This window comes from Danio aesculapii, chromosome 1 (assembly GCF_903798145.1).
Source record: "Danio aesculapii chromosome 1, fDanAes4.1, whole genome shotgun sequence".
NCBI classification, from domain to species: Eukaryota; Metazoa; Chordata; class Actinopteri; order Cypriniformes; family Danionidae; genus Danio; species Danio aesculapii.
This window is the reverse complement of record NC_079435.1, coordinates 61,103,122-61,124,711: the sequence shown is the minus strand read 5'-3', so window position 1 is coordinate 61,124,711 and position 21,590 is coordinate 61,103,122. Positions and strand designations below refer to the sequence as shown.

The window sequence follows — 21,590 nt, the reverse complement described above, 5'->3', positions numbered from 1 at the left end:
AACGCGGGGAGAACATGCAAACTCCACACAGAAATGCCAACTGACCCAGCCGGGACTCGAACCAGTGACCTTCTTGCTGTGAGGTGACTGCACTACCTACTGCGGCACTGCGTCGCCCTCAACATATTATAGAAATGGTAATTATAAATGTAAATTTAATAAAAATGTAAATCTACTATAAATAGAACAAATGAAAAGACTTTTATAATCATACAAATAAAATAGCTTAAATTATATAATTAATAAATAATGGCTTACTATTGTGCTTATCCAATTAAATATCCCAATAAACCATACATCAATAAATAAATAAATATATAAATAAATAATCAGCTGTTGTGACTGGTTTGTGGTTCAATCACAAATGTAATTTAAATACAATTTCAAATACATTTTAATTTATTATTATTATTATTTTACCAGAAAAGACGCATCGAGATTAAAAATCTCATTTATAAGAGCATCCTGGCCAACATTATAGGCAGTATACATGTCACATGGGTCTAACAGACAACAAACAAGCAATGAAGAGTTAACATGCATCACACATTAACAAACAAACTATTCAAGACATCTACAAGCCTGTGTGTCCATTTCTAAATCAGTTATACTCTATTTCTTTTTCAAATCAATTCTTTAAACTGCAACTGTGTTTGCAGATTATTCCATGCAAAAGGTGCTGCGTATACTTAAAAGCCTTTTATCCCATCTCAGTCCGCACTTTAGTACAGAACAGACAGTAAATAAATACCCTGTGACTGAAGGCCATAAGTACAGATTTTTGCAAATGTAATTCTGGAGTGATGATGGGAGTAAACCCAATTTGTAAACAAAGATATGCCACTGCTTGAGCTTACGAATGGACAAAGCAGACCAACCGACCCTAGTATACAACACATCTTAGTGCACCATGGTAAGCAGTATCCAATGCATGCAGACTCTGAGACGAAGCATGCATATAGATAACATCACCGTTGTCCAATATCGACATAAATGTTACATCAACAAGCTTCTTTTTAGCATCAAAAGCTAGGCAGTTCTTAATTCTTCTTCTTATTATTATTATTATTTTTATTATTATTATTATTGTTGTTGTTGTTGTTGTTGTTGTTGTTATTATTGTTATTATTATTGTTGTTATTATTATTATTATCATTATTATTATTGTTGTTATTATTATTATTATTATTATTATTATTATTATTATTATTATTATTATTATTATTATTATTATTATTAGTATTATCATTATTATTATTATTGTAATTATTATTATTATTGTTGTTGTTGTTGTTGTTGTTGTTGTTGTTATTATTGTTATTGTTATTATTGTTGTTGTTGTTGTTGTTGTTGTTATTGTTATTATTGTTGTTGTTGTTGTTGTTGTTATTATTATCATTATTATTATTGTTGTTGTTGTTGTTATTGTTGTTATTATTATTGTTGTTATTATTATTATTATCATTATTATTATTGTTATTATTATTATTATTATTATTATTATTATTATTATTATTAGTATTATCATTATTATTATTATTATTGTGATTATTATTGTTGTTGTTGTTGTTGTTGTTGTTGTTGTTGTTGTTGTTGTTGTTGTTATTATTATTGTTGTTGTTATTATTATTGTTATTATTATTATTATTATTATTATTATTATTATTATTATTATTGTTGTTGTTGTTGTTATTATTATCATTATTGTTGTTATTATTATTAATATTGTTATTATTATTTTTATTATTATTGTAATTATTATTGTTGTTGTTGTTGTTGTTATTGTTGTTGTTATTACCCAACTGTAAATATCTTAACAAACCATACAATTTAATCAAATGTAAAAATACTAATAAATAAATAAAAAACAGCTGTTGTGACTCCAGAATCCTCCTCTGATCAACTGCATGTTTTCCACCTAAAGAAGTGTCGTCAGATCATCTCTGGGTGGTACAGTATTGTGCTGACATTAATATCAGCTGAACTGAGTCCTGTTTAAAGCATCTGGGATCAAAGAGCGCATGTTTTATCAGCCTCTGAGACACAAAGACAGATGAAAAGATATAAAGAGAGAGGATAAGAAGAGTACGCCAACCTCTGAACCTGAGATCTGGGTTATAAAGACGACCCAGGGGTTTGTGAGATCCTTGTTGTGTGAGGAGTCAAACAGCATCAGTCAGAAGAACAGAAACAGGTATGCAGCGTTTAATAAGGTGTCACTCAGAAAACAGATATATATTGTTTGGTGTTTGACATCAGCTTACTCAGTTGTGTGTCTGTATTTTGTTTGGCAGGATGTTTAAACTCTTGCTGCTCCTGTTGGCTGTGGCTGGTAAGATTTATACATATATTTTAATCATATTTATTGACATTTTTCATTATATTTCATTGAACGTTACATTAATTAAATTGACTTCTATTTCTATACCTATTTAATAGCAATAATAATAAAAATAATTATAATAATTGTTATTATTTTAATGAGTATTATTATTATTATTGTTGTTGTTATTATTATTATAACAATTATTATTATTGTGTTTTATATTTACATTAATTGCATATTAATAATAATTTATATGGTGATGTCAAAAGGAAAAGCAGTTACATCGTAAAATTTTACCATGGTTATTTTTATTAATAGATAAATTAATATAGCGTCTATCAATCAGATTAAGCATGTTTCAGAATGTATTTAACATGTAATTATATTTTTGAAGTACCCTGGATAACTTCTAACAGAAAACTATTTATAAATGTTAATATTTCTATGGCATATTTGTATCCATTATTCATTTCTCTCATCATAATAATAATAATAGTTCTTATTACTGTGATTATTATAAATTAATACGGGAGTATCTTCAAATAGTTGTAGTTTATTTTAGTTAAATAATAATTTTTCTTCTTCTTTGTTGACTTTATTGACTATGTTTTTAATTTATGACTGATTTCAAAGAGCAATTGTTTATTAAAATGTCACTAATTAATAGAAATTAATCGTCTAATGATACAAATTGTATCAATTATGTAAAATCAAATGTAAAATCAAAATACAATAATATAGAATCATTTTAAATATTAAGTTTATTATACATTTTATACATATTTTAATCTATCTTTGGCTCCTTCGATTTTTAATTTAGTATAACAATAAGCAAAATGCATTATGTATGTTATTATTATTTTTATTACTATTAATCATAATAATTATTATTATTTATTATTATTATCATTAGTTGTTATTATTATTATTATAAATTATTATTATTGTTATTAGTTAGTTATTATAAGTCATTGTTAATAGTTATTATTATTATTATTAATAATTATTATAATTATTATCATTATTATTAGTTAATATTATTATTATTATTATTAGTTATTATTAGTCATTAATAATAGTTATTTTAAGTTATTATTATTATTATTATTATTTATTATTATTATTATTATTATTATTATTATTATTATTATTGTTGTTGTTATTGTTATTATTAGTTAATATTATTATTATTATTATTATTATTATTATTATTATTATTATTATTATTAGTTATTATTAGTCATTATTAATAGTTATAAGTTATTATTATTATTGTTATTAATTATTATTATTATTATCATTTTTATTGGTTATTATTATTATTCGTTATTATTATTATTTAATATTATTATTATTATTATTATTATTATTATTATTAATTACTATTATTATTATTATCATTATTATTGATTATTATTATTATTCGTTATTATTATTATTTAATATTATTATCATTATTATTATTATTATTATTCGTTATTATTATTATTCGTTATTATTATTATTAGTTATTATTATTATTCGTTATTATTATTATTAATAAAAATAATTATTATGATTAATTATTATTATTATTATGGGAAATTTGTTCATAGATCAGACTCAAGTGTTCTTCTTGAACTTGAAACTTTATTTATCCCTTATCATAGTTTGACCAGTTCTGTGGCACATTGGCACATTTTATCTGCTTGATAAAATATGATCACCTTTTCCACTACTGAGATAGAGACACAAGTCATAAATCTGTTTTATGGTGTGTGTGTGTGTTAAGGAGAGGTGAACTATTTAGTGATCTTGCTTCTTTTGATAGACATTTAATCTATCAGAATTTTTGGCGTGAATAACAAATGCATCATTTGCATTTAAAATCTCTGCATTTACTGGATTAAACCACTTTATATGAAGATTCACGCTTCACGAGTCCTTTTATTGTCATTCAAAATATGACAAAAAGATGCAATGCAGGATAAAATTACATTACACTAATAACAACTATAGAAAATAGATGAAAACACTTAAATTGTATTGTGAATGCTGACAAAGGAGCTGTGTGACTCAAACAGGCAGATGGTCAAAAGGCAGGCAGCGGACAGGAATAAACAATAAAACAAGGCAAGGGTCTAACGCAACAATGCAAGGCAAACGTGTCGTAATGTTCACAGTACAGTTTAACAAGATTTAGCACTGGTGTGTGTGTGTGTGTGTGTGTGTGTGTGTGTGTGTGTGCTGCATAAATAGACCTTGTAATCAGTCCATAACGATCCTCAGGCTATGTATGTGTGTGTTTAATCCACGGAATCCGGAGCATGTGCGTGTGAGCAGTGCATGACTGGATCTGTAGTCCATATAATGGTGGATTTGTAGTTCTATGGCGATCTGCGTGTTTACCAGCGGATTAGATCACTCATGACTGTGACATAAATAAACTATAAAAAATGACTAAGTTATATAAATATAGTATATATAAATAAAAGTATATATTAAAAAGCTTTTGTGGATCATAAATATATATCTAAAATTATTTATAAAATATATTTATATAAATGTTAATGTAATGTATATATTCCTTAAATATATGTATGGTTTTAGTCCCTTTATTCATCAGGGGTCACCACAGAGGAGTGAACCGCTAACTATTCCAGCATATGTTTTTAAACAGTGGATGCCCTGCAAGCTGCAACCCAGTAATGGGAAACACCCATACATCCTCATTCACTCACACACACACTACGGCCCATTTAGTTCATCAATTCCCCTATAGCGCATGTGTTTGAACTGAGGGGGAAACGGGGAGAACATGCAAACTCCACACAGAAACGCCAACTTACCCAGCCAGGACTTGAACCAGCGACCTTCTTGTTGTGAGGTGACAGTGCTAACCACTGAGCCACCATGTCGCTGATTATAATACATTACATTTAAAACCTGACTCAGCTTATTTCAGTAGCAGAACCAAAGCCAGAAAATGCACCATTGATTTAAAACCAGTTGAAAAGAATTAAATAAGTAAATAATAACCATTGTTACATAAGCAGCACGTCTAATGTTGGTGTTGTTTTGAGTGTAGGTCTGCATGCAAGGCCACTGCATCGGCTGCCAAATGGTAAACTGAAGCAAATCAGCCCTGAAACGCTTCATGATGAACACAGAGACAACTCAGTTCTGAAGGACATCAAAAACACAGACCAGAAGCCCAGGAAACAGATCCAAGTTCCAGCAGAGTTCTGCAGGCAGGGGACAGAAGCTTCCAGACGCTTCCTGATGGACCTGAACACAAAGATGCTGAAACACACTGGGGAAACCAACACAAGACTTTCTGCACCATGTGAGTGATTCAAAACCTTCCATATACATGATATTAAAGGGGACCTATTATGGGTAAATCACTTTTATAAGGGGTTGTGTGTCAGCAGTCTGTGAATATCTCCAGCCTCTAATGGTGAACATGAATTAATCGTATTTGTTCTAATCAGACTTGATAAACACTTTGATTGACATTCTCCCTTTGTATGTGTCATCAGAGGGGGAAAGCCCCGCCCACTAGTGCCCATCTCTCCCTCATTAGCATAAACAGCAGCCCTGAGTGAGAAGCAGCCGTCTGTCCATTATCCATTAGAGTGTTTGAGCTGCTGAAGATAATGTCAGCATAGACTAAGAGGATTATAGAAGTGGAGTTTTAGATGAAGCCCAAATGAACAGCGACAGGAGTCTCCATAGACTGAGAGAAGCATGAAGCACACACTCACACTGCAGACCTGACCAGCACTGAGAACACAGCTAGCCCTGTTTTACATCTGCTCATGCATATGCATTTTTAGCTCCGCCCTTTTCTGAAAAGAGCACAATCTCATTTGAATTTAAAGTGACAGTCACCAAAACGGCTAATATTTTGTCTTCATCACCTGGTTGTTGCGCATTGTTGTTTACTGTGTTTTTCCTCAACAGTGGATGCGTTCAGACAAGGCACTGAAAACCAGCTTGCCGTCCTTCAGGATCTCAGATCGCGTCACAAGATTAGTCCACAGTACAGCATTCAGAGCGAAAAACACGAGCAGAGGAACATTCCTGTTGAGGTCTACAGACAAGGCACTGAACCGTCCAGAAACCTCCTGATGGACTTGAACACTGGTCTACTTAAAGAACAGAGAAACCAGATGGACAGGAGAGTAGCAGGCTGTAAGTGGTTGATGGTTGATATCAGATTTATAACCCTGCTGAAGATATGCATTTTGTTATGATGCATATTTTGCACAGCTATCAATATTATTATATCAATATTATCAATATCCAATTAAAAAGCTTTTTAACTAGAAATCAATTTCTGATTTGTTTTCTGTCATATTCATTAGCAGCTAAATGGGCAGTGGTTTCTCAGCATAAGGACATAAAAAGTAAAGTTTAGATGTAATTGACTATTTTTTATGCTCATCAGAATGCTCTGTTTGAATGGGTGTGGCCAATTGTAGACTCAGAAGTTAACTCTAACTGCTCTGATTGGCTGACAGTTTTGCATATTCGTTTATTCATTTATTTTCTTTTCGGATTAGTCCCTTTATTAATCCAGGGTCGCCACAGCGGAATGAACCGCCAACTTATCCAGCACATGTTTTACGCAGCAGATGCCCTTCCAGCTGCAACCTATTTCTGGGAAACACCCATACACACTCACCCACACTCATACTCTATGGATAATTTAGCCTACCCAATTCACTTGTACCGCATGTCTTTGTACTTTGGGGGAAAGTGGAGCATCCGAAGGAAACGCACGCAAACGCTGGGAGAACATGCAAACTCCACACAGACACGCCAACTAACCCAGCCGAGGCTCGAACCAGCAACCTTCTTGCTATGAGAAGGTCGCTTCTGCACCACTGCATCGCCAGTTTTGCATATTAACAATGCTAAATATGCAGTAAAGTAGAAGTGAGTGTTGATCTATGGAGGCGGAGCTTGTCCACACTATTACATCACAGAGTAGATCATTCCACAACCTGTTGTTTTGTCAGGCAGCCTTCAATATAAGCTGATTTTAGAGGAAACACAAAGTGTTGAGTTCTAAAACTTACAGGATGTTTTTATAACACTATGAGCTCTAATATGTCAAAAGATAAAGGGAATTTTGCTTTCTCATTTCACGACCCCTTTAAATGAATATATAAATCTGGACTGATGTTTTCTGTTATATTCATCAGCAGCTAAATGGGCAGTGGTTTCTGAGCATGAAGACATAAACAGCCAAGACTCTTCTGAGCAGAAGGAAAACCACAGAGCAGCTCCTGTTGAGGATCGCAGGCAGGGAACAGAACCTTCCAGAAGATTCCTGATAGACCTGAACACTGGGATGCTCAAGGAGGAAGAAAGTGAGATGAACAGAAGAGTTTCTGGCTGTAAGTCTGCACAATCAATGCATTTCAAGCAGCTACAATGCACAGAGTAGATTCTGACCACACAAAATATGTCCACAGTCTATAATCCTGCCGCTGTCGAGAAAAGGCAGGGAACAGAACCTTCCAGACGCTTCCTGGTGGACGTGAACACTGGGATGCTCCAACACAACGTTGGTGAAATGAACAGAAGAGTTTCTGGCTGTAAGTGGTTCTTAAATATCAATGCATGGAGTGGTTTTTGAGCAGGTTTAACTAGGTTTGGTTTTCTCCACAGTCTACAATCCTGCACCTTATGAGGTGAGGATGGGAACCCAGAATTCTCACAGCACGCTGGTGGATCCCAGAACTGGACAGCTGCTGCCGACACTGACAGAGCTGCAGAGGAGCACAGCGCCCTGTGAGAGCTTCACAACACACATACATCATCACACCGCTGCTTTAGATACTACAAGTTATTAGTAAGGGATAATAAATGGATTTCTATGCATGAAAGGATTTTAAAAGCACAACACAGAGTTAAATAACCACCAAAATTGAAGCCTTATTCTGTGGTCATTTGCCAAGTTAAAGTCAAGTTAAAACTAGTATTGCTCTTTGCAGTGGAATATTTTATCAATTTTTTATCAGTTATGATACATTACATATTTAAATTAACACAGACAGAGAGAGAGAGTGTGTGCTTAAAAGAGAAATTGTGTGTGTGCCTCTAATGACAAGAGCATATCTAATAGCTCATAGTAACATGTGTTAGCGACCTCTTCACAAAGCACATTTGTGAGTTTTCTGATCCCTGTAGACTCCTAGTGAAACATACATCTGTGTTCTCAAGATTAGAACAAGAAATGAAGGCTCCTGCAACTGTCACTGAGGTGCTGTGGTCACTACTAATGTTTGAGGCTAGCGCATTTATTTAGGACTGTGATCAAAACTGACTGGAACTACTTTTGCATTGAACGATTTGATTGCACACCTACCAGCCAATAAAATCAAGAATTTAAAGAGACAATGCAATAATTATAGCTACACCACATGCACTTTAGAGTTTTATAAATATTTTTGCAATTACAAAATAATTTTTGCTTCTATGCAAAACAAAATTAATGCAGAGATTTCAAGAATTTGAAGATTATTTTGTGAGTGAAATGTCTTTTTAAACATGTTCTCTTGTGTTTTTCCTCTTAACAGTGGATGAGTTCAGACAAGGCACTGAGTATCAGCCGAGCACCCTACAGGAGCTCAGACTGAACATGATGCACAAACAACCTTCCAGAAACACCCTGATGGACCTGAACACCGGTCGACTCAAAGAACATCACATCTGTAAGTCTTATGAAATTAAATCCAACATTGTTTATGCTGAAAGATCATTTTAAAAGGGCTTATGAACTCCTTAGATTTTTTTAATGATTTTATATATTTCTGAGGTCCCCTTATAATATTATCAAGATTTCTACATCAAAAACATCATAATTTAGAAGTAACTGACTATTTTCTGTGTCGTTTTCAACCCTTGTCAAAACGCTCTTTTTGAATGGGTGTGGCCAATTGTAGACTTAGAACAAAAACTCCCACTGCTCTGATTGCCTGACAGTTTTGCATATTCACAAGGTTAAACTGGCAGTGAAGTAGAAGTGGGCACTGATGTTCTATTGAGGCGGAGCTTGTCCACACTATTACATCACAGAGTAGATCATTCCAGAACCTGTTGTTTTGTCAGGCAGCCTTCAATATAAGCTGATTTTAGAGGAAACACAAAGTGTTGAGTTCTGAAACTTACAGGATGTTTTTATAACACTATGAGCTCTAATATGTCAAAAGATAAAGGGAATTTTGCTTTCTCATTTCACGACCCCTTTAAATGAATATATAAATCTTAACTGATGTTTTCTGTTATATTCATCAGCAGCTAAATGGGCAGTGGTTTCTGAGCATGAAGACATATACAGCCAAGACTCTTCTGAGCAGAAGGAAAACCACAGAGCAGCTCCTGTTGAGGATCGCAGGCAGGGAACAGAACCTTCCAGAAGATTCCTGATAGACCTGAACACTGGGATGCCCAAGGAGGAAGAAAGTGAGATGAACAGAAGAGTTTCTGGCTGTAAGTCTGCACAATCAATGCATTTCAAGCAGCTACAATGCACAGGGTAGATTCTGACCATATTAGTTTGTCCACAGTCTACAATCCTGCCGCTGTTGAGAAAAGGCAGGGAACAGAACCTTCCAGACGCTTCCTGGTGGACATGAACACTGGAATGCTCCAACACAACGTTGGTGAAATGAACAGAAGAGTTTCTGGCTGTAAGTGGTTCTTAAATATCTATGCTAGAGTGGTTTTTGAGCAGGTTTAACTAGGTTTGGTTTTCTCCACAGTCTACAATCCTGCACCTTATGAGGTGAGGATGGGAACCCAGAACTCTCACAGCACGCTGGTGGATCCCAGAACTGGACAGCTGCTGCCGACACTGACAGAGCTGCAGAGGAGCACAGCGCCCTGTGAGAGCTTCACAACACACATACATCATCACACCGCTGCTTTAGATACTACAAGATATTAAAAAGAATACCCAGCAAGCTTTTTTGCGTGTAAAAGAAATCTGAGCATAGTAGGCTTGGCTAAAACAATGCTAATAGACGTCTAAGAAAACCCAAAACTAGACTAGTCATCAAATACACAGAAATGATTGACTACACATGTGAACCCACCTGAAAAAATACTATAGTAATAAATATTGTTTTTATAATATATTAAATAATAATAAAAAAATAAATTGCTTTAATTATTTGAGAGTACAGTCCCTCTGAAGACTGTTTGTCTGTGTGATTTGTTCTCCTCTACAGTGGATGAGTTCAGACAAGGCACTGAGTATCAGCCAGTCATCCTACATGAGCTCAGATTGAACATGATGCACAAAAAGGAAACTGAAACTCTCTGATGGAGCTGAGCATCAGTGTACTCTAATGACAACAAAATGTAAGTCTCAAGTTAAAATCTTTAAGTATTAAAGTCAACGTGAAATATAAGTTGTGCTGTTGAGTTTTGTATTGACAAAAACACTTTTCTTAAGAGAAATCTTGTATGGCAATAGCTTTACAGTTAGCTTAGTTTTTAATCACAGTGTTATTGTCAGTTTTGAACACTCAAAAAATGCATGGGTTTCCTCTAGGTGCTCCGGTTTCCCCTACAGTCCAAACACATGCATTACAGATGAATTGAGTGAATATGTGTCAATGTGAGAGTGTATGGGTGTTTCCCAGTACTGGGTTGCGGCTATAAGTGTAAAACATATGTTGGAATAGTTGGTGGTTCATTCAGCTGTGGCGACCCTTGATAAATAAAGGACTAAGCCAAAGAAAAATGAATGAATGAACACAGTTCTTGGGGGTTTTTTTGTGACAACTTAATAATTTAAATTCAATCCACTTATATTTGTAAAAACTAATGAGTTAACTTAATTCCTACTTGTTTTCCCAACACAAATCGATTGTGTGGATCGCAGTATTTTTACAGCAGTATGGCATGAGAAACATGCTTCTAATCAATCCAAATGTCTAATTAAAATCCATTAAAGGGATAGTTCAAATAAAAATGAATCATCTGTCATCATTTACTCACGCTTTGTGAAGTTTCACAAACTAATTTCTAGAGGAGCATGTGATAGGATTGACGGCAGCTGGTCCCTATCACTAATCATTAGCTAGCCAATCGGATCATTCCAAATTAAACATAAATATCCAGCCTAAACTTCATTCCTCAACTTCGTTTTGGAAGATCCCCCCCCCCCCCCCCCTCCACCCCCATATCCATCCCTTCTCCCTCCTCCTCAATTCTAGGATCGGGCGACACGGCGGCTCAGTGGCTAGCACTGTTGCCCCACAGCTAGAAGGTCATTGGTTAAAACATTAGCTGAGCCAGTCGGCACTCTCTGTGTGGAGTTTTCATGTTCTCCCTGTGTTCGCATGGGTTTCCCCTGGGCACTCCGGTTTCCTCCCATAGTCTAAGGACATGTACATTTACATTTACATTTAGTCATTTAGCAGACGCTTTTATCCAAAGCGACTTACAAATGAGGACAACATTGTAACATGTAACACAAGTTAAAGTCACAAGCACCTAATATGTACACACTGGCGTGGTAGGTGGTCTATTCTTGGGAAGTTATCAAGAACTACCTGATCTCAGATCCCTCCTAATGCTCATTGACCAGGCAGGAGCCTTGTGCTCATCTATCTCCGAGCTCAGGGTTCTCTCCTGGCACAGCATGCCAAACCTGCTAAAATAGTCAAGCATTACCTAAGTGAGAACTCTTGAAACTTGTTTCAGACCTTTATCAGGTTCATTATTTCATTAAAGGGATAGTTCACCTAAACAAGTTAATTTACTCACTATTTGCTATATATGCTCACTATATTTTACTTGTTTCAAACCTTTATGAGTTTCTTTCTTCTGTTGAATGAGTTTCTTACTTCGGTTGATCTTTACTTGAATTTTTGGGTGAACTATCCCTTTAAACACAAAAGAAGATATTTAGAAAAATGTTAAAAACCTGTAACCATTGACTTTCATTTTTAGGCGAGCTATCCCTTTAATTTAAAAAAATGCTTGAGGTTGTCTTGGACTTGTGTGTATAAGGGTTCATGTGAATAATAGAGATAGACACATATTTGCAGAAAAAACACCCATGTGACCAATCGGCTGTCTCCATTATGTGGCGAAGTCTAGATAGGATACCGCTGCGGATGCGCACATCAATATAGCATCATTTTTGTAACACTATATAACAATAATTAATATTTTTACAATACTTTGATGGTTGGGTTTAGGGATGGAGTATGGGTACCCTGCTGAAAAATCCAGCTTAAACCAGCCTAGGCTGGTTGGCTGGTTTTAGCTGGTTGACCAACCTGGTTTTAGAGGGGTTTTGGCCATTTCCAGGCTGGTTTCCAGCCATTTCCAGCCTGGTCTTAGCTGGTCAGGCTGGAAAATGACCAGCTAAATCCAACTAAAACCAGCTTGACCAGCCTGGTTTAAGCTGGACATAGCTGGTTTTGGCTGGGCTCCCAGCCTGGCTAGGTGGTCAAGCTGGTTTTAGCTGGTCATTTTCCTGGAAAAGCCTGGAAATGGCCCAAACCCCTCTAAAACCAGGCTGGTCGACCAGCTAAAACCAGCCTAGGCTGGGTTAAGCTGTTTTTTTTCAGTGGGGTAGGCATTAATAAAATACAAATTATTGAGTAATTTAATAAATAACATAAATAAAACTTGGTACAACTACTGTTTTTACATTACTATGATGGTTGGGTTTAGGGTCGGGGTAGGGGTAGACATTACTAAAATACAATAAATGGGAAATGTAATAAATAATATAAATAATTCTTATTAACTTCCTAGCAACAACCCCATTGTGCTTGTCTTGTTTACTGTTGGTTGCTTGGTTACCAATACTACAGCAAGCCACTCTTAACTTGATAGAAAGCACACCTAATTTGCATTTGAGATTTCTTTTTCTTTATTAGCCAACTTTGATTTGCCTCATGTTAGGATGAAAAATCAGAAATTCCAGTCACTAAAATGATTACGCTTTTAAATGTATATTGATATGCTTTTAAATGTATGTTTTCCTGTGTTTTTACAGTTGATGAGTTTAGACAAGGGCACAAGTACCAGCTGAACACCCTGCAAGAGCGCAGTCTGCACAAACATTTTAATGAAACGAGAGAGCCTGTAGCCCAGAATTGGTTAGCATTTTCTTATCATCAAACATTATCTTTGCTGGCTGAATAAAAGACATTAAGTTGCAAAACTTTTAATTTTGCTTGTCATCATTTAAACATGTTTGTACTTTGGGCTATTATTAAGTTGTATAACACCATTAAAAAATGATCGAAGGTCATCGCATTATTGTGCCAAAAGCAAAACTGGCGTCATTGCAATCACTGCTGAAATGCAAATTGATACTCTGATACGTTCTGATGGACAGTGTTTGTACCTTATGATTTGTGATTGTCTATCTGTATTCAGACCAACCTCATACACATAGTTACATCTACACAATAAATGCATTAACAAAACCTTTGTGTGCTTACTGTTTTGGAGAAGGTAACAGTGTTGCTATGCAGTCTACAGATAAGGTGTCAATGTTCAAGGATTTCTCAGTTATATTAAATGATTATTAACTACTGACCCAATCTCAGCTTATCTTTGTAGTACACTATATCTATGCTAATAACAATGCAATAAACATTAGGATCAACAAAGCTGTATTCACACTAGAGTTGACTGATTCTATAATTCTATATATGTCTATTTAAATATAATATGATCAATTAAGTTTATGCTGGATAAAAGGCTTTGTGCACTGCATTGGTTGAAAGATTTTAGCAAGTTATTACCAATAAAGTGAAGCCAGAACTCTCTGATCGCCCCCTGGTGGCTGGCTGCAGTATAAGTCATAAACTAAAGGATCGTTTCTATCATTTAAATTGTTCTTATTATGCTGAGGACGATTCAGGCGTTGTTTTCTAAATATGTTTGGCTTTGGTTTGATATTTTATGGCATAATTGAGTTTAGAGTCACAACTGTGATCCCAGTCTGTCTGAGAGTTTGCACTGGATTTTGATACCACTGACCAAAGTTATTGCTCACTTCAGTGCAGATTTGGGCTCCAAATTATGCAACCAGCGAAAGATAACAAAGGCCATAAACATTACAGAACATTGTAATGTACAATATGGTATAAAACTGTACACTCATGTACTTTTTTTTGCCTTGAAATGTTCCACTCTAATGAATGATAATGAATACTTTTTTGTAAAATGGGATTATCAGTTAGGCTTTTGAAGATATTTTATTTGAATCTGTCAGTCTTCCATTGCGTTAAATTGTTGGTCCATATATTCACTTTTCTCTTATTATTATTATTATTATTATTATTATTATTATTATTATTGTTAAAAGTATTATAAGCCTGATGTAAGGTTCAAGAAGCTGAAAAAAGCGTGACAAAATAAAATATAAGATTATTATTCTTACACAAATAAACCTTTTATTTTTATAAAGGTTCAAGATCCTTTTAAAAACGGTTCTGAATATTTTAATTATATTATTATTAGTATTATTAATACAACGGCTGCACTGTGGCTAAGTGGTTAGCACTGCACTGCTGAAAAAAAAAGCTTAAACCAGCCAAGGCTGGTTGACTGGTTTTAGCTGGTTGACCAGCCTGGTTTTACAGGGGTTTTGGACATTTCCAGGCTGGTTTAGACATTTCCAGCCTGGTCTTGGCTGGTCAGGCTGGAAAATGACCAGCTAAAACCATCTAAAACCAGCTTGACCAGCCTGGTTTAAGATGGACATAGCTGGCTTTGTCCGGTCTCTCAGGTCAAGCTGGTTTTAACTGGTCATCTCTCAGCCTGACCAGCTAAAACCGGGCTGAAAATGTATGAAACCAGCCTGAAAATGGGCTAAAACCAGGCTGGTCGACCAGCTAAAACCAGCTTAAGCTGGTTTAAGCAGGTTTTTTCAGCAGGGTGTCCTCAGCAATAAGGTTGCTGGTTCGAGTCCGGGTCAGTTGGGGGAGTCGAGTCCCCGTATTGGGAGAGTCCAAAACATGCGCTATATGGGGAATTGATTAACTGAATTGGCCCTAGTGTATGAGTGTGTGTTAATGTGTGTCTGTGTGTTTCCCAATACTGGGTTACGTCTAGAAGGGCATCTGCTGTGTAAAACTTATGCTGGTATTGTCGGTTCATTCCGCTGTGGCGACCCCTGATAAATAAGGGACTTAGCTGAAGGAAAATTAATGAATTCACCAAAATTGTGTTGATCGTCTCAGTAACGTAATAAGAATATAAAATAGTTTGATTTGTCGCGTTGTTCGCCAAATTATATAAACTATTATTAACTTATTCAGCGTTTATTTAGCGTTTATTTAAAGGACAAACTTTATTCTGGTAAAATATTATGAGCTGTTTAGCTGCATTTTCCCCCATTTCGTATACGCCGCGCTCTGTCGCTGTGGTGACGGGAGGAAGAAGCATTCTGGGCATTCTGGGATACTGGTGGACTCAACAACGCTAATACTGTGATGGCGACCAATATCGAGCAGATTTTCAGGGATTTTGTAATGAATAAGATTAAAGAAATCGAAGATGAAACCCAAGAAAACAGGTACAGTGTTCAATGCTTAGCGCGTGAGTTACTATACTGCGGACTCGTCATTAACGCGTTCATTTGTTTCTAGCCGGTTAGCAAACATTAGCAGGTATGTTTAACGCTAACGTTACACAAACTGCACACAGTGAAACACTGTTGACATATTAGACGCTGGAAATTGTGTATTTGCGCATTGAACGCTACCTTTGGTCGTCGTGTGTTTGTTGCTATGCAGAAAATGCTGCAGGAAGTAACGTTATAGTATATACAGTATTAGGTGGTAATACCATGGTATTGTGACATTTACCACGCTACCGAATGAAAACAATGATGATATATTGTAATTGCATGTTCCTAATAATACTTCAGCATTACAATGGTTTGTGTGTTTTCTGATGTAAACATTTATAATGATGCTTTTATTAATATGTTATGGTTAACTCGTTGATATTTATATGCACCATGACTTTCTAACAGTTTGAAGTAATATATAACAGTGTTAATTAATAATAATAGTTGCTGGATACATAGCTGTGACAGAAATGTTCAATTTAGTAATTTACTTCATGTCGATTAAATTAATATTCAGACTAAAATTACTGATTTGACAAAACTGATGCTATGAGAGCATTTTCTTTACCTGTATGTATTGGATTGAGGTAAAGCTGGTTTTATATATGCACATTCGTGACTTGACAACTTGTGACATGCTCTCTATATTGTTTACCATGGTACTTGTATTCGGACTGAAATCACACTTTATGACTTCAAAACTATTTAATTAACTGAACAATGTTGTATTTTGATAGTCATTGGCTGCTAATATGATTTCACTATTTAAAATTAGCCAAGAATACTTTTCTGAAATTATGTAATTAAAGAGAAATTCAGAATGTGTGAAAATAAAATAATCTTTACCTCAACTGATAATTATATACTCCATAACTTACTCCATAACTATGTGACCTTTTGAAGTAGTTGTCGGATAGTGACGCTGTGACAGAATTATTAACTTTATTCAGTTTATTGATTTACTTCATCTGAAGCTCAGTTAAAATAATATTCAGAATAAATTACTGATATGAAAAAACTAACAATATGAGAGCGTCTTTACATGTATGTTGTATGTATGGAGTTCATAATTGATTCATTTAGCATTTATTTTTGAAACAGTCTTTGTGATATGTAGTGTTTTATATACACTTACCGGCCACTTTATTAGGTACACCTGTCCAACTGCTCGTTAGCGCACATTTCCAATCAGCCAATCACATGGCAGCAACTCAATGCATTTAGGCATGTAGACATGGTCAAGACGATCTGCTGCAGTTCAAAGCTAGCATCAGAATGGGGAAGAAAGGGGATTTAAGTGACTTTGAACGTGGCATGCTTGTTGGTGCCAGACGGGCTGGTCTGAGTATTTCAGAAACTGCTGATCTACTGGGATTTTCACGCACAACCATCAAAGAGGAAATATCCAGTGAGCGACAGTTCTGTGGGCGCAAATGCCTTGTTGATGTCAGAGGAGAATGGCCAGACTGGTTCCAGCTGATAAAAAGGCAACAGTAACTCAAATAAGCACTCGTTACAACCGAGGTCTGCAGAAGAGCATCTCTGAACACACAACACGTCCAACCTTGAGGCGGATGGGCTACAGCAGCAGAAGACCACACCGGGTGCCGCTCCTGTCAGCTAAGAACAGGAAACTGAGGCTACAATTCACACAGGCTCACCAAAACTGGACAATAGAAGATTGGAGAAACGTTGCCTGGTCTGATGAGTCTCCATTTCTGCTGCCACATTCAGATGCTCGGCTCAGAATTTGACATCAACAACATGAAAGCATGGATCCATCCTGCCTTGTATCAGTAGTTCAGGCTGGTGGTGGTGGTGTAATGGTGTGGGGGAGATTTTCTTGGCACACTTTGTGCCCATTAGTATCAATTGAGCATCGTGTCAACACCACAGCCTACCTGAGTATTGTTGCTGACCATGTCCATCCCTTTATGAGCACAGTGTCTCCATCTTCTGATGGCTACTTCCAGCAGGATAACGCACCATGTCATAAAGCGCCAATCATCTCAGACTGGTTTCTTGAACATGACAATGAGTTCACTGTACTCAAATGGCCTCCACAGTCACCAGCTCTCAATCCAATAGAGCACCTTTGGGATGTAGTGGAACGGGAGATTGGCATCATGGATGTGCAGCCAACAAATCTGTGTGTGGCTATCATGTCAATATGGAGCAAAATCTCTGAGGAATATTTCCAGTACCTTTTTGAATCTATTCCATGAAGGATTAAGGCAGTTCTGAAGGCAAAATGGGGTCCAACCTGGTACTAGTAAGGTGTACCTAATAAAGCGGCCAGTGAGTGTATAAAATAGTTTGAAAAGCTCATACATAACAAAAAATCCAAATAAATGGGTGAAATAATGTTCCACTGCTTGTCATAAAAACTGATTTTTTTTTGTTCAAATTGCTACAGAACAAACCACTGTTGTCCAAGTATTTATCCTAATTAACCTAGGGAGACCCTTAAATTGCACATTAGGCTGAACACTAGTATGTTGTCAAATATTATGTGCTGTTATCATGGCAAAGACAAAATAAATGAGTTATTAGAAAAGCTGATCATTTTGTCTCTAAACTGTGTCTCTAATTAGTTCAAAAATGTTTGTCATTCAGTGTTACAGATGAGCCACAGCCTGAACCTGTGACAGAGACAAAAGAAGATAAAATTAATGAAGACAAAACAAACTCACCAACAGGTCAGTCTTCACTACGTTTACCTTATTTCTGCTTTCTGTCATATATCCGCTCACTAATACATGCTTGTCTTCACTACAGATAAAGTCACACATATTGACGTCCAAGATGACCACGGTAAAGAGGACACTAGCACTAAACACAGGAAAAGTAAAAAGCACAAAAAACACAAGAGCAAAAAGAAGAGAAAGAAACGCAAAGAAGGAAAAGGCAGCAGCTCAGACACGGAGTCTGACAAGCAGAACCAAGAAAGGTGTGTGATGCAGATCTTTTTCACTTACAAAATATACGTAATGCTGTAAATTTACAGTAATGCGGAGTTCGGACTGCACGATTTTCAAAGTAGTCGCGGCACAGATGTTTTCACACTGTGTGACGATCTGGGCTAGCGTTTCGTCGCTGCTTTGTTTGCACTGCAAGATGGACCAGCGACAGGGGGGGGGGGGGTTCACACTGCATGATTAACAAAAGGAGAATCACAGACAAGTTTGTCCAAACTACGTCTTAAAACCAAACACGCACGAGAAGTGACATGGAAACAATGCGAGGTCATGTGGTATATCTTTTGTTGAACTACATCATGAGAAAGAAGCCTTTAGTGGGATGGAAAATGTACTTATTTTGCTCACCAGGGGCCTCATGTACGAAGACTTGCGTTGAATCAATACCAAAACATTGCGTACAGACAAAGCTGTAAATGTGCATACACAGTAAAAAATTCAGATGTATAAAACACTGCGTACGCTGAATCCCACGCATATTCTCTTTGTACAACCAAATTAACGTGAAACTGAGCGCACGTGCATGAGCGCAAAACCCCTCCCTGCCTCCTCCCCCTAATAAATATGGTAATGAGTCTATTTTGGCAAAACCAAACAAAAAAGCAAGCAAAGAGAAACTTCACAGAATGTGAATTGGAGGTGCTCCTTTCGGAGGTAGACCAGATAAAAATTGTGTTATTTGCAGGTTTGTCCTCCGGAATTAATAACAAAAGAAAAAAGATAGAGTGGGAGAGTTTAGCTGATGCAGTTAACGCAGTGGGGTCTGAACATCACAGTGAAGCAGCGGATATTCATTTACACTGAGGGTTGCTGATGAACTACTGAGAGATTTCTGCTGCTGTCTGGGCTTTCACTGCTGAATTACATCTCCCTTCCTTCATGTGTTTAATACTTTTTTCCTGCGTCATTTTATTTTATTACATAAGACTTAATTTGTAAACTAATTACTTTTGTTTTCTTTTCATATATGGATTTATTTGGTTGTTACATCCGGTGAAAATTTCAAGTCAGCAGCACCTTTAGAAATATGTTTTCTGAGAAAAATGGTGACATGTTGAAAACGTATTGCTCTCGCTGTATAACATTGTTCTAGTGTTTTTGGTATATTTTAATGAAAAACATTTGCATATTGTGCCTTTAAAGGGTGTCTTTGTGATTGTTGGCATACTCTTTGTTCGTAATCTGCTAATTCTTCTCTTTGATTTTGTGTTATCTGAAGCGGAAAGAAAAAGAAGCGAAAGAAGAAGAAAAAGAGCAAAGATGCCGACAAAGCCAAGAGGTCAGGCTCTCGATCCGAAAGCTCTTCAGCATCGGATTCTGAATCTGAATCAAAACCTTCTAGTGACAATACAAAGTCAGCAGGTAAGACTGAGCTCAAAGACAAATCTGCTGTTGATAAGCCTCAGGAGCTACCCGACATTATTCCCAAGATGGAGACTTCGGTCCGCAAAAGCACAGAAAAAGAAAGACCCAAGGAAAAGAAAGGAAGCTCCAGCAGAGCATCTAAAAGTAAGGATGTCTCCAGAGGAAGCAGATCTAGATCACCAAAACGGAGGTCAGGACACAGATCCAGATCACGGTCTGCGAAACGACAGCGGCGTTCGAAGTCAACCTCACGCTCTAGAAATAACTCCAAAAAGAGTTCTCATCAGCCTAGAGAGAGAAGCAGATCAAGGTCAAAGAGACGCAAGGATCGATCCAGGTCTCGTTCTGTGAAAAGGAAACATTCAAGATCCAGGTCACGCTCCAGACGAACGAGATCCAGGTCTGTTGTGATCTTGAGAAGGAACAGAAAGTCTGCATCTAGGTCACGCTCTCCACGATGTAGGAGTAAATCTCAAAGCAGAAGCAAATCTCCAAAATCAAGGTCCGTTTCAAAATCAAAAGATAGACCGATTGAAAATGAATCAAAGAATCATGCTGTGGACAGTAATAAAAGTTCTGACACAAATAAAGATGGAGAAAATCTAACTGTGAACTCTGAGTGCACTTTGATTGACGCTGCTCCCAATGCTGGATTTAACACTGTTGGCGCCTCCGGTTCTTGGCGTCCAATTCCCTTGTTGGCAGAACCACCCAAGTCTTCCCAAAAGTGCATTACACCTGAGGTGCCTTTGGAAATGGCCAGTGTGCATGAAGAACCGTCAACGCTCAAAATTGATCCAGAGTGTTCTGCCAATCCTGACAAGAAAGAACCCAGCGCGAATCCAACAACCACCACAGAGACTTCAGCCAACTCATCAAAATCTCCCAATCCAAAAACCTCCTCCAGATCCAAACGATCAGCTTCCAAAAAGAGAAAATCCAGGTCGAAGTCTTCTGAAAGAAAATCACACAAGTCCAGGACGAGGAGCAAACGCTCAAAATCAAAGTCACCAAAGAAGAAAAGGTCGAGGTCTCGTTCGCAGGGCCGAAGGAAGAAATCCCGAACTCCTGACAGAAGTAGACGCTCCAAATCGAGAAAGAGGTCGCGCTCGCGTTCGAGGAGGAGATCCCGGTCGGGTTCGAGATGGAGAAGAGGATTCGGAAGTCTGAGTCAGAGGGACCGATGGAAACGGGAGCCCAGCCGGTCTCCGGTGCTCATTCTCCGGAAGAAAAGATCCACATCCAGAACTCGACGGAGCACCAGCAAGACTCCTCCACGACTTACAGAACTTGGTACACAGATATTTTTTAA

At 36.6% G+C, this 21,590-nt stretch overlaps 2 protein-coding genes across 2 annotated transcripts in view; both read left to right on the top strand.

The window, feature by feature from the left end:
• Positions 1-2,124: 2,124 nt before the first annotated feature.
• wu:fa56d06 (uncharacterized protein LOC795664 homolog) lies at positions 2,125-13,779 on the top strand. The gene is made up of 13 exons (XM_056463661.1): positions 2,125-2,194; positions 2,295-2,332; positions 5,394-5,651; positions 6,272-6,502; positions 7,519-7,713; positions 7,792-7,914; positions 7,988-8,110; positions 8,899-9,033; positions 9,617-9,811; positions 9,889-10,011; positions 10,084-10,206; positions 10,552-10,684; positions 13,344-13,779. The coding sequence occupies exons 2-12, from the start codon at positions 2,296-2,298 to the stop codon at positions 10,644-10,646; spliced, it is 1,638 nt and encodes a 545-aa protein (XP_056319636.1). The 5' UTR covers positions 2,125-2,194; position 2,295; the 3' UTR covers positions 10,647-10,684; positions 13,344-13,779.
• A 1,993-nt stretch (positions 13,780-15,772) lies between these two features.
• The window catches only part of LOC130233551 (protein SON-like), a 28,412-nt gene continuing 22,594 nt past the window's right edge, over positions 15,773-21,590 (top strand). The window contains 4 exon segments of the mRNA XM_056463650.1: positions 15,773-15,878; positions 18,552-18,634; positions 18,714-18,885; positions 20,133-21,571. Coding sequence (XP_056319625.1) covers positions 15,796-15,878; positions 18,552-18,634; positions 18,714-18,885; positions 20,133-21,571 — 1,777 coding nt within the window. The 5' untranslated portion in view covers positions 15,773-15,795.

What these genes read in the sequence shown, in the direction of transcription:
- wu:fa56d06 (XM_056463661.1), top strand. Translation starts at nt 2,296, where the DNA reads ATGTTTAAACTCTTGCTGCTCCTGTTGGCTGTGGCTG. An exon ending in CACAAGACTTTCTGCACCAT is followed by an intron (nt 5,652 to 6,271) that starts GTGAGTGATTCA and finishes TTTCCTCAACAG; the next exon opens with TGGATGCGTTCAGACAAGGC. An exon ending in GCAGAGGAGCACAGCGCCCT is followed by an intron (nt 8,111 to 8,898) that starts GTGAGAGCTTCA and finishes TCCTCTTAACAG; the next exon opens with TGGATGAGTTCAGACAAGGC.